General features: G+C 48.6%; 6 protein-coding genes across 6 annotated transcripts; 4 read left to right on the top strand and 2 right to left on the bottom strand.

Moving 5' to 3' along the window:
* Window positions 1–168: 168 nt before the first annotated feature.
* Window positions 169–521, top strand: PtrM4_144510 (uncharacterized protein; the record flags this gene model as incomplete). Its single annotated transcript, XM_001942184.2, has 3 exons — window positions 169–273; window positions 320–415; window positions 465–521. The coding sequence occupies 3 exons, from the start codon at window positions 169–171 to the stop codon at window positions 519–521; spliced, it is 258 nt and encodes an 85-aa protein (XP_001942219.1).
* Window positions 522–1551: 1030 nt separating this feature from the next.
* PtrM4_144500 (uncharacterized protein) lies at window positions 1552–2050 on the top strand (the record flags this gene model as incomplete). The annotated part of the gene is made up of 2 exons (XM_066109753.1): window positions 1552–1679; window positions 1741–2050. 2 exons carry the CDS (start codon window positions 1552–1554, stop codon window positions 2048–2050), a joined length of 438 nt encoding a protein of 145 aa, XP_065959736.1.
* Window positions 2051–3011: 961 nt separating this feature from the next.
* On the top strand, window positions 3012–4085 carry PtrM4_144490 (uncharacterized protein; the record flags this gene model as incomplete). The annotated part of the gene is made up of 1 exon (XM_066109752.1): window positions 3012–4085. The coding sequence occupies one exon, from the start codon at window positions 3012–3014 to the stop codon at window positions 4083–4085; it is 1074 nt and encodes a 357-aa protein (XP_065959735.1).
* A 136-nt stretch (window positions 4086–4221) lies between these two features.
* On the bottom strand, window positions 4222–5466 carry PtrM4_144480 (uncharacterized protein; the record flags this gene model as incomplete). The annotated part of the gene is made up of 1 exon (XM_066109751.1): window positions 4222–5466. One exon carries the CDS (start codon window positions 5464–5466, stop codon window positions 4222–4224), a length of 1245 nt encoding a protein of 414 aa, XP_065959734.1.
* A 130-nt stretch (window positions 5467–5596) lies between these two features.
* PtrM4_144470 (uncharacterized protein) lies at window positions 5597–6685 on the bottom strand (the record flags this gene model as incomplete). Its single annotated transcript, XM_066109750.1, has 1 exon — window positions 5597–6685. One exon carries the CDS (start codon window positions 6683–6685, stop codon window positions 5597–5599), a length of 1089 nt encoding a protein of 362 aa, XP_065959733.1.
* Window positions 6686–7194: 509 nt separating this feature from the next.
* Window positions 7195–10971, top strand: PtrM4_144460 (uncharacterized protein; the record flags this gene model as incomplete). The annotated part of the gene is made up of 1 exon (XM_066109749.1): window positions 7195–10971. One exon carries the CDS (start codon window positions 7195–7197, stop codon window positions 10969–10971), a length of 3777 nt encoding a protein of 1258 aa, XP_065959732.1.
* Window positions 10972–16769: the final 5798 nt, after the last annotated feature.

Below are 16769 nucleotides of genomic sequence, written 5' to 3'. Positions count from 1 at the left end.
TTGGGTATCGTAAGGCGACGTGGCCGCGATCGACACTTATGATCCGACAAGTATATAATAAGTATGTATGCTCCTATCCTGCTAACATTGTTTGCATCTCCTACGTGCTACATACCACAAAATTTGTACGACCATCTCCGTTCATACATACGTGTAGCAGCCCTTAAGATGAGGATCGATATCCTACCAATATTCATTCTAGCTTCTCAAGCCCTCGCCTTTTGCTATCGTTATGTTCGGCCTTGCTCTACATTTGTAGTTCCAAACGGAAGAGTAAGCATAATTTATATAAATAGTGCATATTTACTAATATAGTTAGGCTTGCGATCCTTCCGCAGGCACATGTTCAACCCTTGCAAGCAATTATTGCCCAAAACATTATGGTAGCAATTTTTTTTGTAAAGGCGGCTTTTGCGTAAGTATAATTCAAATCGATTACAGTTTAAGTAACTAAGACCTTATAGGATAATTGCAAGGATGGGAAGTGTGGAACATGCTTTCTTCGCTGCTGCGACTCGTAGATGCAACGGCTTGGGCTCTGCCAAGACTTATTCTGGTACAAGTTGGGTACTGCTCTCGCTACCACACTTGTTCATCCCACATTCATATATATAGCTGTCCTCCTTCATAGCTACTCAGACAATGCAATCCCCCTCTTCCTCGATTCTACCGTTACAGAAACGAATCCATCGTGCCGAGACCCTACTGTAATCAGCCCACTTCTCCCACAGCGACGTGGGAGATCGAGGACGTGCTGTGGATAGTATAGAGGTCCATGCCCTCTGCGCTCCGCGATGGACAATTGAGGCTTCAGCATCGGATCGCGCAAGGACTCAAAGAGGTGAAGTCGCGGCGTTGCGGGTATCGCGAAGGGCGGTCCTCGCTGACAAATAGATCGTCTCTGCCAGCAAAGTCTACCGTGCGTGACGGCCCAACGAGCCGGACGGCCCAACGAGCCACCCGAACACCAAAATTGTCAGTGGTGAGGTGAACCCACGTGATTACCTGGTCCCTGCGGCTAGCGCCTTGGCATTCGTATATAGTCTCTCACTCCCATACACAGTCCGCAACAATCAATTAAGTGGGTCCTAGAAGGTTCAGATTGGATTGATTGATTACCGCTTTAAGCCTAGTAGTTACCTATAGGAGTTTAAGCCCTACCTAGATAGGTAAGTGGGTCTAGGAGAGTGACCGGATTGAATTGATTGTTGCGGAGTCTACTCCCATAGTCCCAATACTACATGATTCTCCCCACCTTTGACAGGTTATGAGCCCTCACCCGCTCCCGTAGTCGCTGTTGTTAAAGCCTTGTTATGAGGATAATTGCAGCGACTAGCGCACGCTAATCTCCTCATCTATCTTAAATTTAAACCTTACCTTCGAGAACTTCCGCACAGGGCGCGACAGTCCCTATCGTTAACACGTCACCACTGCGACAGCACCTCGCGCACGGCCCTACGTTACTCCGTCAGCCAGATCGCCCGATTAAATCACGACGCGCGACTCGCCTTCTATCGACTGCAGTGATCCCGACACCACCTCACACAGCGAATGTCCTCTGAGCACAAGTACCAAGTAAAGACCTCTTACGACCTCCGCCCTTACACTAGGTTAAGCAAGTCGCACTGGCTCTGCGGCTCAGCCTACTACTCTCCGCTGCGATCCCGACAGAACCTCGCGTGGACCTTCGTCAACACAGCTTACCGACGTGATCCCATTACGAACTCACGCGCCCTGTAGCGACAGAACCAAAGCCAGAGCTACCGAGCAAGAACCAGAGCCACCGAGCCAGAGCCACCGAGCCAGAGCCACCGAGCCAGAGCCACCGAGCCAGAGCCACCGAGCCAGAGCCACCGAGCCAGAACCAAAGCTAGAACCAGAGCCCCTACTAGGCACGTCCTTCACAGTCACCAAAAGCCAAGCAGGCCCAATACGAAGAGGCCCCCAGCTGTCTCACGATCACCTCCGCCTCGTCAGGCACATTCCACTGCTCATCTCCTACCTCCGCTGCGATCCCGACAGAACCTCGCGCGGCCTTAAATTAGGTTAAGCAAGTCGCACTAGCTTTGCGGCTCAGCCTATTCCCTACGAGCGACACTACCGGTTAACCGACAGGCCCGACCACTGCTTATCTCCTCTCTGCTGCGATCCCGATAGAGCCTCGCACGCCCTTACACTAGGTTAAGCAAGTCGCACTGGCTCTGCGGCTCAGCCTATTCTCTACAAGCCGCTACAACTTTCAGCACTTAGCAGCTTATACGTCCCCTACCCGACAAACAATCGCTGCGCCGCCTTCTCGTAGAGAGGCATTGAAGAGCGCTAGCCTTCCGTCTCCCCTAGGATTTCCGCCAGAAACAATAGCGCCTACACACGTGTGCCCGCTTGGCTACGACACCGGTTACCTTCTCCTTTGCCTTCTCCTTCACCACTTTGTATTGCATGAGTATACGTCCTTGAGAATCCAAGCACTTCAGCCTCATGCGGGGGGTGTGTCAGTGGTGAGGTGAACCCACGTGATTACCTGGTCCCTGCGGCTAGCGCCTTGGCATTCGTATATAGTCTCTCACTCCCATAGTCCCAATACTACAAGTTTCTCCCCACCTTTGACAAAAATCAACACCTCAACATGAAGTTATTAAGCCACGTACGATAGCTATTATTATAATGTTTCTTAGTGTTAAGTTGTCAGATTGAGGCGAGGTTTTGCTCCATGATCGAGCCGATGGTGGTTGGGGAAGGACATGAGACCCCCAAACCAGGGCTAGCGCCGGGACTTAGCACTGCCAAGCCCGAGGCGAGGCCACCTCCCACAGACAGAGCCGTAGACAGACACAGAGAATACACACCTGATCCCATCCATAAAAATCTGACAATTAAGAGTCTCACTGCCTGTACCGAGTACAGAAGAGTCAATCAAAGTTACTTTATACTACAAATACCGTCAATACGACGATCCCCACGCTACAACACGTAAGCGCCGAACCGAAGAGTCATCAAAACTCATCGACAAGATGTCTGTACTATCAAACAGAGATCCAACAGTGATCCTAACGGATTATACCAATTGGGCTAAATGGTACCAACAACTACAAGCGGAATGCGCCGCATACCAAGTGTGGGAAAAGGTAGATCCAAAGCAACGTGGGATCCCTCTAATAGAACCACAACCACCACTAGCTCCACTTATCGGAAGCTATCAGCCATCAACTGCAGCGACGAATCTGCACGTTACCCAATATCGCCAAGCGATCGGCGACGATAGCGCCGAAGCGCCAGCCTACGTACCGGTACGACCCTCGGACCTCGCGACGAACGCGAAGACGTCCTATAAAGAAGATATCGATTATTACCGAATACAACTAGAAGAGTTTAAAATACTTAACCAGAGATATCAACAAGAGCGGACCGGACTTGGAAAGCTCACCGAGCACATAAGGAAGACTGTGTCACAACACCTCTTCTACAACTGCTGCAAGGCAGGTCTTTCCCATCGGCAGTGGATTGAAAACTTAGCCGCAAATGTTGGGATTGACACGAAGGAGGAACTCAAACGTGCGAGAGAACGTTACCTCGCGGCCCAAAAACCGATGAGGTTGTTAGCACAGTGGGAGACCTGGCTAACTGAGATGGACCATGCAATCACGGAAGGCAAGGCCCTTGGCATACCTGAATGCCAAGACGAAGAGTTTATCAAGGAGGATTTCGTCAAAGCAGTTCTCAAACCATCACCAGAATGGACTACCGCGTTCATGGCCGGTGGAAATAAAGACCCACGTGTCACTGTACGGATGATGATTAAACAGTTCCGAGAGTACGCCTCACTGTTGCATCCGATCAAACACAAGGTCCCGAAGGCCGCCTTTGTAGCAAGTGGACCTCAACTGAACGGCGAAGACGCAGATGACGCCGCCGAGAAGGCCCCAGGAAAGCGAGGTCGCGGCAAAAGCCGAAAGACTCCCGGACCGGGCAAGGATAGGAAACAATGCAAGGTATGCGACCAACAGCACGAACTAAAGGATTGTTGGTACGCGTTTCCGCACAACGCCCCTGCAGTGATCGGAATGGTCTGGTCTGGTCTGGTCTGAGGGTACAGACCAGACCAGACCAGGTGCTTACATAAGGACCGGTCCGACCAGACCGGTCCGACCAACAAGACCGCCAAGAATGAGGCTGAAGCAAAGAAGGAAGCCGAGGAAATGTGTTTTACTACTGACTGTCAATCTAGTCGTCTTCGTTCTCACTATCCTCGATATCGCTGTTCCCCTCAGCTTGGGGCTTTCCATACCAGGCCCGGAGACACTCGCACGCTTCTATAATATCTGCCTTCAGCCTACCACGGCGATCGACGATAGTAAGCTTCGCGCTACTAAAAAGACGTTCGCATTCATCCGACATAGGCGAGATCGCAAACATGTCTAGAGCGAAGCGAGCGAGATCTCGTTGGGAGTCGTAGCGAGATAGCCAGTACGCAATAGCCTCATTGCAACCTGCCTCTTCGTTATGAAGCCGGTCAGTAGAGATGTATTGTTCATACAAATCAGTTGTAGAAACTGGAGCGTCTATTCGAATGCGCTTATGTTCCCGCTGGCGATCAAATGCTGGGTCAGGATCTCTCTCCTTCCTGGCTGGTGGTGGCAGCATCTCGACAGGGTACCTTCCCTTATACTCTGTCTCCCAGAGATGCTTCACCGCTAATTGTGCGTTTTCAAACCACCTCTTCTTCTCTTCGTCGCCATGAAGAACCCACTCTTGCCTGAACCATCCCCACTTGCGATATGGATCAAGGATTTGAGCCGCATAATATGCCGGTGGAAGGTCAGTATCTTCAGGGAATCGATTTTGCCAATTCAGCTGCTGATTGTTATAGTACTCAACGCACTTTAACCAAGCAGCATCAGCGCAGCCTTGAAGGTACTTCCATGTAAAGTTGTTATCGTCCTCAGTGTGGATGTCGTGGTAGTGATCCTTCGTCTCGCTTATCTCCCGGAGAAGGCAGTCCAAAGTTGAAAACCAGTCCGCAAGTGACGTCTTCTTACCTTCAGAAAGCAAAGTTGCAGCATAGAAGTCTTTGAGAGCGAGTTCAATCTTTTCAAGCTCAAACCAGTGCTGTCCATCAAGCTTAAAGTTCGCGATCCCTACGGAGCCCTTTCCAGGTACATGACGAGCCGAGAAGAGCTCTAAACGTTCTCGAACATTTAATGCACGTGTAATCGAATAAAACCATGAGTTCCAGCGGGTCGAGTTGTTCTGGATAAGCTCAAGCCCGTCGAATTGCGAAAGATCTCCGCCGATAATAATTGTAGCAAACTCCTCACGCCGTTGTGGAGTAAGCCTGATGTATCGCACCAGGTTGTGAAGACGACCCAAACATCCGAACTTCTTCCAGAGCTCTTCCACCTTCGTATAGTCGCCACGTTGATGATGCTTCTCCAGCTTCGCAAGATACTTCTCACAGTTTCGCCCCATAAGGAACAGAGATGTCAACAAGCAAGTCAAGCTGGCTTGATTCTTATCGATTGCAGATCACAGACCATTCTCTGGGACGTGCCACTGTGCACGAGCCTCTATATTGTCTGTGATCTGCAATCGATAAGAATCAAGCCAGCTTGACTTGCTTGTTGACATCTCTGATAAGGAACGCCTGGCAACAGAGGTTGATGACATGGCCCAAGCAACGCAGCCGGCGATGACGACGTTGTTTTGACTTCATCCATGGGCAGAGATCCTTGAGTATAAACTCAACAGCGGTATCATTTGCCGAGGCATTATCCAGCATAAAGTATCCAATCTGATCTCCGCTAATGTCGTATTCTTCCAGCAATTCAAGGACCACCGATCCAAGATTCTCTCCAGTATGTTCGCCGTATATACGTCGCATACCTAAAGCGGTAACACGTCGCATGCCGGTAGTATCAATCCACATAGCGACGACGCCTAGGATAGCGTAAGGGTTTGGTGAAGTCCAGAGATCAAAGGAGATAGAGATCCTACTCCGTGAATGGTGTAGGTCCTCCCTAAGCTGTTGCTTCTTCGATATGAATGCATTCATTACCCAGCTTCGGATAGTCTTCGCAGCCTTCGGGAGGTGGTTGAGTAGTGCCGGATTTAAAAAGAGGAGTAGTTCACGAAAGTACTGGTTCTCTAATTGAAAGAAGGCGATATGGCAGTACACAATCCAACGAATTAGAAGCTCTTTAAACTTCTCTACTGACTCCTTCCAGAAAAAGATGCTGGAAGCAGCCCCATCCTTTTGCTGGTCGATTATAGACTTCCGTACAGAACCCTTTCGCTTGATGCCACTCTGGGGATCAATCTGGTGCTTCTGTTCCAGGTGATTCCGGATCCTAGAAGTGCCATTGATGACAAACAACTCTTGCTTGCTCTTCCCAACCCTGCACTCATGGCAGTAATACACCTCTTTCTTATCGCTATCTCGAATGTATTGGAGTCCGTACTTCCAGATGTGTGATGTACCTTGACGGAAATCCTTCCTTGCAATTATTGCACGTTTCACGTACGTGATACCGCCCTGCACGAACTCATCTGGAGATTCGTGATATTGAATAGGAGTGGGTGATAGTATAGGGGTGGGTGATGACGTGGGGATAGGAGATGGAGTAAGAGACGTTAAATCTAGTCTTATAATATTCGATGGGGACGGTGAGGTTGGTGTTGAAGGCTCCATAACAATAGTATATAAGTAGGTTGTTAAGGACTTGATTGTTCTATGTAAGTAGAAGACTTACCTTGATCTTAATGACTCATATTGTGCTAAATTTTCTGGCTAGATTAGTCTAAGATCTAGTCACGTGGACCTATTTATAGCCGGACCGGTCCGACCACGGTCTCAAAAAATCGCCAGACCAGACCAAGTCTTGGCGGTCTAGACCAGACCAAGACCAAGTCAGACCAGACCATTCCGATCACTGCGCCCCTGTTTGGTGGAAGCCACGTGAAACACTGAAGACGATGGCTCAGCACCGAATTGATAGCGACACTGATCTCGAACAAGAGATAAGGGGAGCCAAGAGAGCTAAATTAGGGACACCCCAGATTAAGAAGTCACAGAGCACTCCGGTAGAGGATACTGTCGAGTGACCAGAAGGCCGGAACATAGGCCAGATCAACCTTATAATCTGTGCCTCATCATTTATGGCAAAGGAATCTAAGTACCCACTTCAACGCTCTTACATAATGGACTCCGGAACCACTATACACGTCGGCAACGACCTCGGACGATTCACGAATATTCGACCGCCTATGACAGGAGACTTCCTCTGGGCAGGCAATACAAGGGTGTGGATTAAGGCATACGGTTCAGTTACTCTGAGAGTAGATAGCGCAGACGGTCACCGTCTCCTCTACCTCGAGAACGTCGCCTACTGCCCTGACCTACACTGCAGTCTTGTCTCCTTCCGGATACTCCGCCGGCAAGGTCTTTGGTGGGACACCAAATCCGACCCAACAATCCTCCGACGGTCCGACGATAGCGAACTGGCAGTACTACACGAGAAGTACGGACAATGGATACTGGAACTCAATGACGCTGAGGCGCGAGCAGCGTTTTCAACGCAGCAGCCAACGCGCAGGACAGCCGTACGAAAACGAGCTGAGGCTATAGTCTGGCACAAGAGACTTGGCCACCCTGGATCCGACGCCCTAGAACACCTAGTGAACCAATCTGAGGGGGTGAAGATCGTCGGGGTCCCCACAGTGAAATGCGATGCCTGTGGGATATCAAAGTCGAAGCGAATGATACGACGGACGCCCCGGACTATTTTAGAAGGTCCGGGAGAGCGAGTTGCGATCGACTTTCACGACTACGAAGCAGAAAGTACGACCAAGGAGAAGAGTCAGATGCTTATTAACTGCCGCGTTACGGGATACATATGGGATTTCTATCTTAGTGACAACCGAACGGCAAGAGTCATCCTTAAAAGCCTTAAGATGTTCGTCACCTTTATGATGAATCAATTTGGTATAACGGTAAAGGTTATTGAGACGGACAACGAGATATTTTCCGTGAAGCCAGAGGTCGCCAGATGGTGCAGAACAAGAGGTATAGTACTCGAGCCTTCCGCCCCCGATACGCAAGCGCAAAACGGAGGAGCCGAACGCTCAGGGGGTGTGGTAAAAGAAAAGGGTCGAGCAATGCGACTCGATGCACATCTGCCGTGGGACCAATGGCCGGAAATCGCCCGGACCGCCGTCTACCTACACAACAGGACGCCGAAATATCAGAACCGCTGGAGATCTCCATACGAGATGTTCTTCACGGCAATCGCTTTCCAGAATGGAGTTGTTACATCACCACGCAAGCCCAACCTGTCGCATTTACGAGCGTACGGCTGTAAGGCATTTGCGATGACGGATGACACGAAGCGAGGAAAAGGACGTCTACAGAGATTTGACCCGAAAGCCTGGATAGGGTACTTAGTTGGTTACCGTTCGACGAACATATTCCGAATTTGGGTACCATCTATAGGCAAGGTCATTAGCACTCGCGACGTTGTATTCGACGAGGAAGTCGTATATAGTGGAGAGCATAAAGAGGTTATGGACAATCTTATGCATAGCACTACAGAGGAGATAGCAGCATGGATTCGAACTATTGAACTGCCCCCTGGACCAAATCCCACACGGGAAGAACTTGGAACTTTCTACGAAGATGAGACCATTGCTAGAGCGCCGGAAAATGGGCGGCTCGAGTATGATGAGGCGGGAAGGAAGGTAGTACCTTATCCGACGCCACCACATACGCCCCCACCGGCAGCACTGCTTGCTCAAATGCTAACTAATGTGGAACACCCCTTCAGGGACGATGATACCGGAGGCTACGGCCTACAATCCGAAGAGACTGCCTACGGGAAACAAGGTCTTGACACTAGCTACGGCGAACATGGTGTACAGACTGGCGCACAGCGCGAACATGGTCTATCCGCAGGCGTTCCACGCGAACAATGCGATGCCGGAGGCTACGGCCTACAATCCGAAGAGACTGCCTACGGGAAACAAGGTCTTGACACTAGCTACGGCGAACATGGTGTACAGACTGGCGCACAGCGCGAACATGGTCTATCCGCAGGCGTTCCACGCGAACAATGCGATGCCGGAGGCTACGGCCTACAATCCGAAGAGACTGCCTACGGGAAACAAGGTCTTGACACTAGCTACGGCAAACAAGGTCTCGCGAGTGGTATCCTCCATCCGGAACACAGGATGTTGAAGGAGCCATGGGCAGCCGCCTTTATGGCAGGCACCAAGGCAGGAAACGTTCAAAACTTGGCAGGAGAGCGACTGGACAAGGCAAAGCTTGAGCGTATGATGCGAAACGGCAAGAAGCCTCATCGCAGCCAGCTGCCACCGCCTCCCCAAGCGAACGGCCTGCGAGAGGATCACGAGTTGTTCTATTTTTTCAAAGAGGCTGAGATTACACATCTCCATAGCCACAAGGAAACCAGATCCTGGTCAGAGGTCCCGGCGAAGACGGCTCGGAAGACCGACCAGCAGGTACTGGACTCAATGTGGGTATACACCTACAAATTTGACAAGCACCATCGATTCCAGAAGTGTAAGGCGCGATTGGTAGTGCGTGGAGACCAGCAACGAAATGTCACCGCACAAGAAACCTACGCTGCTACACTGGCCGGAAGATCGTTTCGGATGCTAGTGTCGATTGCGGCCCGGTTTGACCTAGAGCTGAAGCAATACGACGTATCGAACGCCTTCGTCAACGCAGATATTGATCGAACAGTGTACATGCGGATGCCCCCAGGATACAGGAAGCAGGGAACAATACTGCAACTAAACAAAGCGCTGTACGGCCTACGGATCTCGCCATTGCTCTGGCAAAGACACTTCACTGCCTTCCTTCTAGAAATCGGGTTCTCGCCAGTTCCCCACGAACCTTGCTGCATGATCCGAGACGGAGTGTTCATCTTCTTTTATGTTGATGACATTATCCTTGCCTCTTCGAAACGGCACGCGGAAGTAGCTCGGAAAGTGGAAGAGGAACTGAAACAGCGATACAACCTGACCGGAGGAAAGGATTTGCAGTGGTTTTTAGGAGTAGAAGTTATACGGGACCGAGAGAAGCGAAAGATCTGGCTGTCACAGAAAGCTTATGTTGAGAAGATTGCACGGCTGGCAACGAACAAGGACCAACGACACAACACACCAATGGCTAGAGTCGAACTAGTTGCACGTGAGGGTTTGGCGACTCCTGGAGAGATTAACTTGTATCAACGCAAGATTGGATCGTTACTCTTCGCCGCCGTCAACACCCGACCCGATGTCGCATTCCCAGTATCACGACTCGCCCGGTTCCTCACAAACCCTGGTCCACTACATCAAGAAGCCGCTGACCGAGTGCTGTTGTACCTGGAGTCAACCAAGCTTCTATCCTTATCATTCGGAGGAGACGACCAATTGGTAGTAGCTAGCGATGCATCCTTTGCGGACAACACCGCGGATCGCAAGAGCTCCCAAGGGTACGTTATCAAGCTATTTGGAGGACTGATCGCATGGAGGGCGAACAAACAAGATACCATCACGACATCTACGACCGAAGCAGAACTCCTCGCGCTATCGCAAGTGGCTAAGGAGTCCATGTTTGTGCGGATGCTGCTAGAGGAGCTTCGGGTAGAGTTGACGGAGAAGACAATTACGATACAGTGCGATAATACGCAGACGATCCGGCTGATCAACGAGGAGATCTCTCAGCTGACGACGAAACTCCGTCACGTGGACATCCACAATCACTGGCTGAGGCAAGAGGCAAAGCGAAAGTCTATCAGAGTCGTGTATGTACCGTCTGGCGAAATGCTCGCCGATGGTTTCACGAAGACCCTGCCTGCCAACAACTGGCCCCAGTTCTTGACGCAGGTCGGACTGGTTGAAGTGAAGGAACGAGACGTAGAGGAAGCAGATCCAGAGGAAATTCTAGAGAAGATGGAAAGTCTTGTTATATAGTCCGGTATGAATGTCGCAAAGACCACTCCAGCTCAGGCTGCCGAGGAGCGCCGAGCTGAGGGGGTGTGTCAGATTGAGGCGAGGTTTTGCTCCATGATCGAGCCGATGGTGGTTGGGGAAGGACATGAGACCCCCAAACCAGGGCTAGCGCCGGGACTTAGCACTGCCAAGCCCGAGGCGAGGCCACCTCCCACAGACAGAGCCGTAGACAGACACAGAGAATACACACTTGATCCCATCCATAAAAATCTGACACAACCACTCCAACCTACTCAGGAGAATACCTAGTCCAACACAAGCATATATGGCATCAAAAGTTTGAGCTAAAGAATGTACAACTACTAGAATCATGGACGAAAGTAGTAGTACATAATGTGCCAACAGAATGGGAGGGAGCAGAGACACTAGAGATACTCCACACAGAAATCCCAGCATACAACAACGGACTACAAATTACTGGCAACCCATACTGGATATCAAGAGAATGGCAAAACAAGAAGAACAGCTCTATTGTAATAGCATTCAAAACAGCCGAAGACGCAGCCAGACTTGGTGGTAGAATTACAATCCTTGGACAAACTCTCTTCACCGAAAAGTTTAAGCCTATAGCAGCATCTACCCAATGCCTAAACTGCCAACAATTTGGCCACCCAGCCACTAGATGCCGAAACCAACCAGCATGCAATTTGTGCGGAGAAGAACATGCAACTACAACACACAAATGCTCAGTGTGTAATACAAAAGGAAAACCCTGCAACCATACACTCCCCCACTGTAGTAACTGCAAAGAGCCCCACTTTGCAAACAGCAAAGAGTGCGAACTCTACCAAGCAGTAACAAAGAGCATCCCCGCAGGATTTTAATGTTGAACAACATTAGGATCCTCCAAGTCAATCTCAACAAGAGCATTACAGCGACTGAGTCTACACTGCAACTTGCAGTTGAACTTAAAGCTGATATAATTGCAATTCAAGAGCCATGGCTAACTACCAACGACAACTACGCAACAGCAAGATCCATAAATCACACTGCGTTTATCCAGATCTTACCAGTAACAAACCTACCCGTCCGCCCTAGGGTTCTATTTTATATATCTAGAACACTAGAAGCAGAGACATTCACCCAAAACGACTTCAAAATAGACCCAGACGCAAAGGCTATTACAATAAAAGGTTCTAATTTCCAATTTAACCTATTTAACGTATACAACCAAACAAACGCCGAAGGGGAAAAAACACTGCCCAGAGCTATACTTAACACTAAGCTTCCGCCAAGTTCTATTTTAGTACTAGATAGCAACGAGCACCATCCATTGTGGGACCCGCTATGCCCAACGACGAGCCAAGGAGCACAGCCATTTATTGACTGGATTGAAGAACAAGATCTAGAGCTCCTAAACACACCAGGAGTAGGCACATTCTTCAGACCACACCTATCTAGAGAAACAGTCCTAGACCTCTCACTTGTCACTCCAGACTTGGCTAGCAAAGCTACGGACTGGCAGACTATACCTGAAACTGGATCAGATCACTACGGCCTCCTATTCTCCATCCAAACAAACGCAGACCTTGTAGAAAACCCGACAAACCAACCCAGATTTAATACTGCAAAGGCTAACTGGGACACCTTCAACAAAGAACTAGAAACGGCAATCCAAAACAGTCAAACCTTGCAAGATATGGACCAGATCAGTGATCCAAGAAAGGCAGACTTAATGGACCTCCTCCTCGGCAACAATACAGAGCTAGAGCAACAGCTAGAAGAGATTGGTAAAGCAATAACTCAAGCAATCCAAACTGCAGCAAACAAAGCTATCCCTATCACTAGACTTGGTCCAAAACCAAAAGCTTGGTGGAACAAAGAGCTGACAAAGCTACGACAAGACACTTCCCACTATAGAAGGATTTTTAAAGAAAAGCTCGAAACTACTGCGATACACGACGCCTACCTAGAGAAAAGAGACTTCCTACGTGCACGAAACACCTACAACAAGGCAATCAAAGACGCTAAAAGGAAACACTGGAATGAATTCCTAGAGAAGGAAGACCCGCAGTCAATCTACAAAGCCATGGCATATACAAAGGATAACAAAGTCGAAAGAATTCCACCTATACAAGGAGAAACATCATTCGACAAGAAATGCCAAGCGTTCCGCAACACGCTATTCCCACCACCGCCCATAACCGAAGCGCCCACATTCACCAACTACCAGGAAAAGAGATGGGATTGGCCAGCACTATCCACGACTGAACTAGAACGAGCATGCTCAAGTCAAGTCAAAAGTAGCACCCCAGGACCAGATGCAATAACACAAGACATAATCACAGCCGCGTACAAAGCTCAACCGCAAACAATGTTTAGAGCTTTCTCACTCCTATTCAACTATGGATACCACCCAAAATGCTGGAAACAAGCTACAGGAGCTGTTCTTAAAAAGGCATCAAAACCAGACTATTCAATCCCAAAAGCCTACAGAGTTATCACTCTATTAAGCTGTTTAGGAAAGATTAACGAGAGGATCACCGCAAGTAGGCTGAGCAATCTAGCAGAAATCACAGAGCTACTACACCCAACCCAAATTGGGGGTAGACTCAAGAAATCTGCAATAGATGCAGCTATGCTACTCATCGACCAAATTCAGCACCAGAAACAGAAAGGCCAAATAACATCAACTATCTTCCTAGACGTAAAGGGAGCATTTGACCACGTCTCACACAATCAATTCCTGCGAACGCTTAAGAAGCTAGGCCTTCCAATTAGTCTTATCGCTTGGACAAAATCCTTCTTCTCAAACAGATCGCTAAGACTCTCCTTCGACAATAAGACACAAGAATTCTCCGAGATAATAGCTGGGATACCTCAAGGCAGCCCAGTGTCTCCAATCTTCTTTCTTATCTACACCAGAGACCTCTTCCCAGGACTACAAAGCTTCAACCTATCCTATATTGACGACCTATCTCTATCGACATCCTCAACATCGCTAAAGAAAAATGTCAAAATACTAGAACAGCAAGTCCGCCTACTATCTCACCGAGGGAAAAACTTAGCGATTATGTTCGATATAGCTAAGACAGAGCTCATCCACTTTACCGCCAAGAAAGAGAGAAAAGAGAGAAGCCTACAGCTTCCAGACAACACCATTGTAGAACCGAAAGACACAATCAAATGGCTAGGTATCCACATAGACAATAGACTGTCCTTCAAGGAACATATTGCTACACGCGTAAGCCAAGCAAGGAAAGCATTCTATAGACTAGGGAGACTAGCCAACATCGAAAGAGGACTCTCCCCAAAAGCAGTACGACAACTATACCTAGCATGCGTCACAAGCGTTGCAGACTACGGATCACAAATATACTGGAAGAACCAAAGCTACGCCACTAGCCTCCTACAATCACTGCACAACCTGGCGTGTAGAAAGATAATTGGAGTGTTTAGAACGTCACCATCCCTACCAACAAGCATTGAATCCGGACTTACGTCACCTGCAATTAGACTCAACACCAACAACCGAAAGTATGCGTCTAGAGCACACCAGCTATCCAGCAACCACCCAATCCAGAAAGCAATTACAAGGATCACAAATACAGACAAAGCTAGCTACAAAAAGCCAAACCAGCATAGACAACTATACACTATTGTTAAGTCAATCCCAGAGAGAGACAACAATAGCGTAGAAAAGATAATCCCATATAGGTTCAGACCATGGGAAAGTCTTAACTACAAGGTTACTGTATCAAAAAAGAGCAAAGAGGAAGAGGCAATTGCACACACGGATTATATCCTATCAAGGAGCGGAGATAACTTCACCGCAATCTACTCAGATGCCTCACAACACGACAAGGGAATAGGGATCGGCGTAGGTGTAGTAGCGTACAGCTCCACCCACGAAGAAACCTTTTCTCAAAAGACAAACATTGGATGCTCCCAACTAGTCTACAACGGTGAACTAGAGGGGATAGCACAGGCATTTGAACACGCGGCTACAGTGGCACAAGAAGGCCAAGAGATCTACGTATACGCAGACAACCAAGCAGCAATCCATAGGCTTAACAACCTATCGGACAACCCGGGACAACAGTGGCTACTAAGATGCATCAGAGCTGCAAAGAGAATAACGACAAAGAAAGCATCGATCCACCTGCAGTGGGCCCCAGGACATAACGACGTCAAGGGCAACGAAAAAGCCGACACGCTAGCAAAGGAAGCAGCTAAAGAGAGACCAACAACATCGACCACAGCGAGCCTAGCCTACTTAGGCACAGAAATCAACAAAATACAAAAAACAGAACAACTGATGGAGTACAAGAGGTATACCGACAGGCCCACCAAAAACAGAAGCTCCTACTCAAGGATCTTCAAGCTCAACACACATACAACAATCAAAGTCCCGAAGGGAACACCAAGAGAAATCTCGAGCGCGTTCTACTCACTCAAGCTAGGACATGGATACTTCAACTCCTACCTTAAGAGATTCAACAAGAGAGACTGCAATCTATGTATATGCTACAAACCACAAACACCACAGCATCTACTTCTAGATTGCAAACAGTACAAAACACATCGAAATACACTCAAAGAAGCAATACCACACAGACCCATCACCCTCCCACTCCTCCTCCAAACAAAGACAGGCATCAAAGCTACTCTAGCCTTTATTGCAAGTACTAGGATTGGCACGAGAAAATGGCACCTTGGGCAAACCACCGAACAGACAGACACTGTATAAAACTACAAAAACAATATTTCCTTATCTAAAAGAGCCCGCTGCTACATCTCTTTCTATTCACCACACTGCTCTTTAGCACCCGCGCCAATGGAAGACTAGCTCTGAAATTGGAGTACGCAAAACACCACCCAAATTGTACAAGACCCATAGAAACTCCACAACGACCATCATACATAGAACGGCTTAGCCAAAGTCCTACATAGTCACCGACTGATACAGGACTCTAATGGAAATATAATAATAATAATAATAGAGTGCCAGGCTCATCGAACACCAACTTTTCGAGATGACAAAAAGGTCCTGGATTACCCTTTTTTCATCTCAATTCCATTGAAATGCCTTCCTAGAATCAGTTTCCAACGTCTGCTTTTGCGTGCAGGCGTTGTGGCGGGCGCGCTGGCCGCTGCAACTTTGACAGAGTTGTTACCTGGCCTTAGTTGAGAGAAATCTCTGCAAATGGCCCGTGCGCCAACTGATTTTAGATGTTCGATCGAAGGCACCCTCTACGAAACCGACAGAGCAACGGCTCTTCCTTAGGTATATATCTCTATTGCTGCAAAGTAATAGGCCTATATATCTAGATGCTACCTATACCCGAACGCCCTAAACCAACTCGATATACCGACCCCATATACCGAACCGCTCCAGCACCTGCTGTCACCAGCACACTCACGAGCAAAACACCGACCAGGCACTAGATGTATAGATCTATTATCTCTCTTGTAGATCCCTATATACAGACGCCTACACCAAAAGCCCTCTCCACCGAACGACCTAAACCGACTCGATATACCGACCCCATATACCGAACCGCTCTAGCACCTGCTTTCACTAGCACACGCACGAGCAAAACACCGACCAGGCACTAGATGTATAGATCTACTATCTCTCTTGTAGATCCCTATATACAGACGCCTACACAAAACAACAGACAGACACTGTATAAAACTACAAACAATATTTCTTTTCGCAAAGAGCTCGCTGTTACATCTCTTTCTGTTCACCACACTGCTCTTTAGCACCCGCGCCAATGGAAGACTAGCTCGGAAATTGGACTACGCAACTATCC

The sequence above is a fragment of the Pyrenophora tritici-repentis genome, chromosome 9, assembly GCF_003171515.1.
Source record: "Pyrenophora tritici-repentis strain M4 chromosome 9, whole genome shotgun sequence".
NCBI classification, from domain to species: Eukaryota; Fungi; Ascomycota; class Dothideomycetes; order Pleosporales; family Pleosporaceae; genus Pyrenophora; species Pyrenophora tritici-repentis.
Note: the sequence above shows the minus strand (reverse complement) of the source record. Positions and strands in the feature narration are given on the sequence as shown.